Raw genomic sequence first — 9,319 nt, 5'->3', positions numbered from 1 at the left:
CACGCGGACTCCGCGGCGCGGCGAAACGCGGACCCCCTCGCCCCGCTCCGCGGCGAAAACGCGAACGCTTCGCGGCGCGGCGAAACGCGGCCAACCCCTCCCCCGCGGTGCCCGAAACGCGGACTCTCGCGGCGCTGGAAAACGTGGTAAACCGCCGGAAAATGCGGTCCGCCCGCCCCCGCCGCGCCGGAAATACGCGGTACCCCCTCCCCTCACCCCCCGGCGCCCGAAAACGCGGAACCCCCCCACCCCGCGGCGCCCGAAAACGTGGTACCCCCCCCCGCGGCGCCCGAAGACGCGGTACCCCCCCCCGCGGCGCCCGAAGACGCGGTATCCCCCCCCGCGGTTCCCCCCTCCCCGCCCCTCACCCCCCCTCGAGCACCACCCGGGGGTAGAATCCTCATTGTATACCTACTGTAGGCCCTCGATGAATTTCCAGATTGTAACATGATGTGCCTGCAAACGTACCGCGAATCCATGATGCCACCCTTCAACTGCGTTGTTGGTACGCGGTAGGTTTTCCTAAGTTCTGTTGTAGACATTCCAGAGTGCAATTGGAAAGCGTGCATCTCGTCGTTTTCCTCTTCGATTCTGTTTTCCGATCCATGTTTCCTCATAATAATCAAGTAGAGGTTGTAATATTACCTCGTTGCAAGTATAAAAATCGGTGTCAATGAGTTGTTCGTATGTGGAAATGACATCATTGACTGGAACAAATTCCAGTGCAATTAATTTTTTTAGCTGTTGTGCAAATTCCTCGTCCTGCGCATATCTTGTTTGTAATCCATTCGTCTGAATATGTTTGTTTCCAAATGCACTGCGAAAAATGAAAATAGCATCCATGCACTGTACTGGTCTGAAACACCTCGTAGAACGCCTGTATGAAACTGAGTTCGTAATCCGTTGTTACGGCGCGGCGGCGGTTGGTTTGAGTTTCCGTTGCAGATTTTTTAATGCGCCCAAAAATTCGATGTAAGTTTCTCGCGATTTTTTTGTTGTAAGTACATATAATCACAAAGAATTACAAAGGTAACAGTACAAAATAATAATATTTTATTAAAATACATAAATTTTTCTTGTAAAAAAACTTAGCGCTGTTAGACCTCGAAATTTTAAATAAATAAATAAATTTATTCTATACTTAATTATAAGCCGCATTATCCGCCGTCCGCGTCGTCACGCACACCCATATCATTCACTCCCACATCCACGCTGATAATCATTTAATATTACTCCCATCGCATTTTTCTCTGAATTATTTTTATTTACTGTTGTCCTTATTTATTTAAAATTTTGAAGTCTAACAGCGCCAAGTTTTTTTACAAGAAAAATTTATGTATTTTAATAAAATATTTTTATTTTGTACTGTTACCTTTGTAATTCTTTGTGATTAAATATTTTATTTTATTGAAAAATACATATATAAAATTTATATTTAAATACAAATTGTATTTCCTCGTTGGATTAAATATTTTAATAAAATATTTGTATTTTGTACTGTTACCTCTGTAATTCATTGTGACCATTAAAAAATACACATGTAAACTTTGTATTTAAATATCTTGTATTCCCTTGTTAAATTTAAATAAAATTTTTTAATCTTATAAAATTGTTATCATACATTCTTTTCTAATTGACACAATGTAAAGATTTTTCAAAGTAGTGCAACAATTATTTTTTGAGGCAATATACATGTTCTCTCTGTAATTGGCGCTCTAATTTAAAGAGATATCATTTCTTTTTTGTAATTGTAATAGATCACTTGAAGCGCGACTTTTCTTTTTGATAAGGAAACATAATTTTGTGACGTGTATCACTTGAGTTATAATTTTTCGGAAATAAAGATACTACTGCTTAGATTTTTTCGAGATTTTTCAAGATATAAAAGTCTACCACTTGTTACTTAAGTTTTTTCGAGGTATAATACTACCACTTTCATTTTTTTTAGGTAACAACATATACACTACTATACGTGTACTTGGCGCCTTTTTTTACCTTTTTTAAAAAAGGTAATTTTGTGCGGATATCACGCCTTTTTGTAGTATATTACGCATTTTATAAACAGTATGTACAGGATAAAGCTATTTGAAGGTATAATACTACCACTTTGTTTTTTTCGAAGTAACAACATAACAGGGTAACAACATAATACATATACACTACTATGCGTGTACTTGGCGCTCTTTTTTACCTTTTTTTTAAAAGGTAATTTTGTACGGATATCACGCCATTTTGTAGTGTCACGCATCTTAATCTTATAAACAATATATCTTATAATCTTATAAACAGCATATTGTTACGCTCCGTTCGCTATTCGTGTCGCGCGCACTCACGAACGCGTCCGCGTACTTCCGGGATCGCAGAAATAACCACTCTCGTTATACAAAAAGGAACTCGGGTTTATTTAAACTCAGAACGGAATACAAGAAAGTTCTGGGAAACCGGACCGAACGATTCGAGTCACCAGATCAATCTCACGGGCGGTAATTAAATCAATAATTCTATGCGTCCCCGTTGTCAAGGGACGCGCTTCGGCTTGAAACTTCTGCGGAGCGAAGCCAATTTCAGCCCACGAGAACGAACGTCTCGGCACGGGCGAGCGGGCGTAACACTGCCCCCCCTCTTCAGATTGTCGTCCCGACAATCCAGAGGGGCAGTTTCCTGACTGGGCGAACTTTTCTGTACGATTCCAGGGTACCGGGACGGCCCCCTGCCCTACCCTGGGCTGCTGCCACAGGTTACCGGGCACCGTCCTCTTCTCGGTCCCAACCGTACTCTGGAAGTCCAGGATCATGTCCTCTTCACGGCTTCCTGCCCTACCCTGGGCTGCTGCCACAGGTTACCGGGCACCGTCCTCTTCTCGAGTCCAGGATCATGTCCTCTTCCTCATGGAGCGAGTCCCCAATCGACATTTTCCGGAAGAAAATACTATCTCCCACCTGCCGACTCCAGCGCGACCCCTCATCAATTCCCTCGCAGGAGATCTCGCCTCCCAACACCGGCCTCTTCCTCTCAGCTCCCGAAGTCGTCGGAGATGTCGCTGCTCCACTTCTAAATCTTCGGACAAGGGGGGGAAGCTTACCGTGGACCCATCGTCTCAAAAGACTCCCCAAGTCCCTGCCTCGGCATTTGCCCTATGTCTCACGGAAAAACCACGGATCAAACAACCGTGAGAGAGGCAGTCTTATCCTTTGCCGGTATTAGGTTCGGCAACAAGCCAGCTCCCAAGATGTCCAACTCGGTGAGGAGTTACGACCGCTTCGGCTTCCGTAAATATCTAAGAACAAAATAACACGCGCAGTAAACAATGCAACACAACAATCTTAATTTCTACCGTAATTAACCTTCCCCGCAAATCATTACACCCAACCTAGTCCATAATATCCCTATCAAACTCTAATGTCTTTCGGAAAAAGAAGCCAACCTATCTGCATGCACAATTTTCTTCTTATGTCTCACAGATCTTTGAATACAATAGACCACATCATTCAACTTTTTCACTATTAAGAAAGGTCCTTCCCAATTGCTCTGCAATTTAGGGGCTCTACCTTTCATCCTACGAGGATTATAAAACCAAACTTTCTCCCCTTCTTGAAAAAGAGTTTGCCTGGCCTTTCGATCATACCAAGACTTTGCTCGTGAAGACTTTATATCCATACGTTCCCTAACGTTGGAATGGATCTTGTCCAACTTCTCTTTCAAATTCCCAATAAAACCTTCAACTGACTGAGATCCTCCCCTTGGAGGACTTCCTAAAAGCAGATCTAACGGCAACCTAAGATCTCGGGCAAAACACAGCTCGGCGGGAGTTACTCCAGTAGTCTCGTGTTTAGAAGATCTGTAAGCCAATAAAAACATAGGGACCCAGCGATCCCATTCTTTCTGATTTTCAGAAATATACTTCGCCAAATAACTAATAATAATCTGATGTTGCCGCTCGACTTGTCCATCCGATTGCGGATGTAGAGCAGTTGTTCTCGTTTTCCGAATTCCAAGGAGATTCATCAATTCCGCGAAAAGTTTGGACTCAATATTTATCCCCTGATCCGTATGGACTTCTAAGGCCCAGTTCAACAGTGGCCAGTTAGCTTAACTAGTAGTTAAGTAGTGATGCCAACCACTGAAACAAAAATCGGTGAGCTGTTTACGAGGTTAGATTTTAACAAAATTCGGTGAGCTGTTTACAAAGTTAGATTTTGACAAGTTGCATTATCGCAAAATACATAAGTGAAAAATATTGACAATATACATATTAAACATATATATTGAACACTGAAATAATTAATTTCCAGCTTTGTTCTCATTACGATATTGCATCGTATAACGAAAATGGATATCAAAACAAACCGAATAAGAGCACCAAATTTTTCTCAAGATGAAAAACTGATACTTATATCATTAATAAAAAAATACAAATTAATAATAGAAAATAAGCGGACTGATGCTGTGAGTGTTAGAGACAAAGAAGAGGCTTGGCTCAAGATATTAGACGAGTATAATCAGCAAAGCAACTGTCGCCCTCGCGAATTAGGAAACATAAAAAACTTCTGGATCAATGCTAAAAAGGACGCCAAGAAGTTGTATGCAAAAAATAAAAGAGAAACATATCTCACAGGTAATTTAATTAACATTCAATTATTTAGGTGCTTTTGATTACGAGCAAGAATTTATTTTTATCACATATATTTATTAGGTGGTGGATCCTCAAATATTGTGACTGATGTTGTGGCCGATGCCATTTATGAAATAATTGGACCATCCATCGATGGATTGATCAATCCGTTCGATTCTGACAAACTAACACCCAAATCAAATGATGTAGAAACACCATCAACTGTAATAAATCTACTAGATGATGATATGGAGAATGATGATCCAAATCACACAAGTGTTTTTCAGGTTTGTCAATATCATATATTTTTGTTTATTGTTGTTTTACATATAGAAACTTATACTATTTTAATGAGATACAACAATTTTCAGCATTTAGTAAAAAGCAGAGAATTAAACAGTTGGGCGGAATATAATCCTCAAAAATTGAAAACAATCATCAGTCCTCCGCTTTCCAATGCAAGAAAAAGTATTCAGTGTAAATATAAGCGCCCAAAAAAGGTTCCAGTGGAGTCAAACAGTTCCAACGAAGAAACATTAAATCTTATGGAGACAAAAACAGCACTAGCAAAGTTAATGCTGAAGAACATTGAAGCTAAGCAGCGAATTGAAACAAAAATACTAAAAAGAAAACTCGAAAAAGAGCAACTTGCAGTTAAATTACTTAAAATAAAATGTAGAAAGGCGAATAGAGGAGAGCCTGTTTCTTCCTATTCAGATAGTATGTTGTCATCTGAATCTTCAGAAGAGATTCTTCTTTAACCTACGTGTACATACATATAAACGGGCAAAAAAGACATGATGGTGACAAGAGAAATTAACTTATGTTCAGTTTTTTGTTAATTTAGTACGTATTCCATGGCAATAATTGTGGGCTGTGTCAATAGAAAACAATGTGGCTATGCGATTAATGATGCATTAAGTTATTTTATTTTTTTTTATTGTCATTGATTACGCATATACATATATTTCATGACAATAATTATGGGCTGTGTCAATAGAAACGTTAAAACGATGTGGCTATGCGATTAATGATGCATTAAGGTATTTTATTTTTATATTGTCATTGATTACGCATATACATATATTTCATAACAATAATTATGAACTGTGTTAATAGAAATATAAAAACGACGTTTGTACAATCAATGATGTATATTAAGTTATTTTTTTTTATTCTTGTGTGTGTGTGTGTCATTGCGTGTATATATTTTTTTTAATAAATAAAAAATATGAGCTGTGTTAATAGAAACAGGTTTTCCATATGACTGCGTCTCCGTTTGTTCATTATAATAAGCTGCAAAATTATTAATACGTTATTTCGCAATATGTCTTTGATTAAACAAAAATAGAAATAAAAATATATACTTATGCTATATCAATTGTATAGTATGATTACCTCTGGAAATAATTGTTTATCATATGTTGTCTCGCATCATTCCTTTCGCCAGGCAAATCTATATCGCAAATCTGTGGTATCTCATCGTACACAATTCCATTGATCAGTGGATCTGGCGGCTTAGCTTGCCTTGCGATGTTATGTAGTACCGCGGTCGCTACAATTACTGGTAATGTTCGTTCAACAGTAAAGAAACGAGAACCGATGTTGAGTACGGCAAATTTTCGACTCCATATGCCGAATGTGCGTTCTACTACACACCGTGTGCGAATTTGAGCTTCATTGTATAATTGTTTAGCAGGTGTCATTGGATTATTCAAAGGTGTCATGAGATAGGGCAGATTTGGGTAACCGGAATCTCCAAGTAAAATTCCATCATCAAATCTCCTAGCTTCAAATAAAGCTTTTATTCGCGAATTATTGAATATGGTGGAGTCATGCGTTGCTCCAGGCCAGCGCGCTACAATGTCGATAAATTCTAATCGTGCATTTACCACAGCTTGCACATTTATCGAAAAATAGCCCTTTCTATTTCGATATAACTCTGCGTTTTCTCCACCTGATACAAATAAAACAAAAATTCAATTAAATGTATTAATCAAATATGAATCATTGTGCGATATATATATATATATATATTAATGTTTTTAGTTACCATATGATTGAACTCGTACGTGCTTACAATCTATAGCTCCTATGACTCGAATGAAGCCAGAAACTTCAAAAAATTCCTTTTGAGCTTGGCGTATTTGGTCAGGCTGTGCAGGAAATCTAATAAAATCCTCACTCAAAGTTGCAATTGCTGGGGAAACGCGATGTACAATCGTATGAGCCGAAACTTTACTTATTCCGCAGAAATCTCCTACCGTGATAAAAAATGATCCAGTTGCGTAGAATCTCAGTGCAACCAGTAACTGGATCATTGGAGAAATGGCATAATTCCTATACATATATATATAAGATAATAAATATTATTATTGAAGAGATCATTAAGTCAAATACTTTTCAAGCATTTTATCATAGAACCATATTTTATAGTTTTATATACATACCAGCTAGTAAAATGTTCTAATTGGTGATGAATCCTATTGAGCAACATAGCAACACTCTGCTTTGATAATCGGAAACGATCAATAAATGCATTTTCATCTAATTCCTCAAAATAATTGATGCGCAGTCTAATCCTATGTTGTAATTGCAAAATTCTTGGAACTCTTGCGCCTTGCTCCATTTCCTCATCGTCATCCTCATATAGTAAATCCCACAGTCTTTGCATGCTGATACTAAAAAATATAATATATTTTTAAATTTTTTGTTATAAATTAATTTTTACATCCATTCATGTTGTTTCTCCAAAATACAATTAAAACTGACTATTGACTTACATTTTAATATGACGTTATATTGCAGTACTCTTCAAAATGTTATTTCCTATTTTTATTAACAGCAAAAAACAATAATCAAACTATATGTACCTTTGCTAATATAATAATGAAAAAACCACTTCGTGCAGGAATTCAAGAGGATGTACAAGAAGGACCTGGAGGGCCCTGAGACGCTTGAGGACCGCCTGCGAGAGGGCGAAGAGAACGTTGAGCTCGTCAACGCAGGCGAGCATTGAGATCGACTCGTTGTTCGAGGGTATCGACTTCTACACGTCCATTACTAGGGCTAGGTTAGAAGAACTCTGCGCAGATATGTTCAGAAGCACTCTCGAACCTGTAGAGAAGGCGCTCAGGAACGCGAAGATGGACAAAGCTCAAGTTCACAGCATTGTTCTAGTCGGTGGCTTTACTAGGATACCAAAGATTCAGAAGCTATACTTCAAGATTTCTTCAACGGCAAGGAACTGAACAAGTCTATCAATCTGAACTGGAGAGAGAGAGAGAGAGAGAGAGAGAGAGAGAGAGAGAGAGAATGGAATAAAAATATTAAATATAGTAAAAATAAATCACATTTATTTACAAAATTTATATATTTTCAATATTGTCAAAAATCTAACCTTGTAAACTGCTCACCGATTCAATATTGTCAAAATCTAACCTTGTAAACTGTCACCGAATTATCTTAAAACCTAACCTTGTAAACAGCTCACCGATTTTTGTTTCAGTGGTTGGCATCACTACTTAACTACTAGTTAAGCTAACTGGCCACTGTTGAACTGGGCCTAAAGGGACCCCGTGTCTAGAAATGACTTGATTAACGAAAACTTCTGCCACTGTACTTGCCCTAATATTCCTGAGAGGAAAAACTTCTACCCATTTGGTGAAACAGTCAACAATGACGAGGAGATATCTATTTCCGGAAGTAGTAATAGGAAGAGGGCCAAGTATGTCCATTTGTAATTTTTCGAATGGGGCCCCAACATTATAAATTTGTAATGGAGACTTTTCCTTCCCCAAAGGGCCTTTTTTTGACACACAAACTTTGCAAGTTTTGCACCATTCCTCCACATCTTGTTTACAGGTAGCCCAATAAAACCGCTTTCGGATTTTTTCAAGAGTTTTATTGACTCCAAAGTGTAGAATCTGGTTAACACGGTTTCGAGGAACAATAAGCTGAAAAATACTTGACTTAAGATTCGGTGCTTCCCATCTCTTATAAAGAACCCCATCCTTTAAACTCAAAGCATCCCAATAAGACCAATATATTCGGGCGGAGACATTTCCAGCGGGTATTTCAAAACGAGACGGACGTATTCCCGTTTCCTTCCCGCGGTAAATAAAAGCAATGCTAACGTCCTCTAATTGCTCCTTGCGCCAATCTTGAAGAGTTTCTCCTATGAGAATAATACGAGCGACTGATTTTCTTGATTCTTTAATCTGCCTTCTCTCCACTTTGACACAATATTCGCAACCAAATGATTCACATTGTCGTCTAGAAAGCCCATCGGCATTCTTGTGAATTAAACCTTTGCGATGAATAATCTCGAACTCATATTGCTGGAGTCTTTCCAGCCAACGCGCCAATTGCCCTTCTAAGTCTTTAAAGGACATCAACCACCTAAGAGAAACATGATCCGTACGAATCAAAAACTTCCGCCCTAGAAGATAATGCCGGAAAAATTTAATAGAATCGACTATCGCCAAGAGTTCTCGACGAGTAACGCAATAATTCCTCTCAGACTTACTGAGTACACGACTGAAATAAGCAATGACTTTTTCTACTCCCTCTTGCTTTTGTGAAAGGACTGCGCCAATTCCAATATTTGAAGCGTCAGTGTCCAAAATAAATTCTCCTTCCCCACTCGGGAAGGATAACATTGGAGAAGAAGATAACACTCGTTTCAACTCTAAAAATGCACTTTGA

General features: G+C 38.7%; 1 protein-coding gene across 3 annotated transcripts; it reads left to right on the top strand.

The window, feature by feature from the left end:
- The first annotated feature begins 4,082 nt into the window (after window positions 1–4,082).
- Window positions 4,083–5,447, top strand: LOC143901635 (uncharacterized). 3 transcript variants are annotated; one of them, XM_077414061.1, is made up of 4 exons: window positions 4,083–4,151; window positions 4,293–4,615; window positions 4,694–4,899; window positions 4,984–5,447. In XM_077414061.1, exons 1-4 carry the CDS (start codon window positions 4,111–4,113, stop codon window positions 5,371–5,373), a joined length of 960 nt encoding a protein of 319 aa, XP_077270187.1. In that variant the 5' UTR covers window positions 4,083–4,110; the 3' UTR covers window positions 5,374–5,447. The 3 variants fall into 3 exon arrangements, with proteins under 3 accessions (XP_077270187.1, XP_077270188.1, XP_077270186.1); XM_077414062.1 differs by having other exon boundaries at window positions 4,086–4,135; XM_077414060.1 differs by having other exon boundaries at window positions 4,096–4,172.
- Window positions 5,448–9,319: the final 3,872 nt, after the last annotated feature.

Source organism: Temnothorax americanus, unplaced genomic scaffold, assembly GCF_048541705.1.
Source record: "Temnothorax americanus isolate GAGA-0224 unplaced genomic scaffold, ASM4854170v1 Scaffold35, whole genome shotgun sequence".
NCBI lineage: Eukaryota > Metazoa > Arthropoda > Insecta > Hymenoptera > Formicidae > Temnothorax > Temnothorax americanus.
The sequence above is the reverse complement of the archived record's forward strand: the minus strand, read 5'-3'. Positions and strand labels throughout refer to the sequence as shown.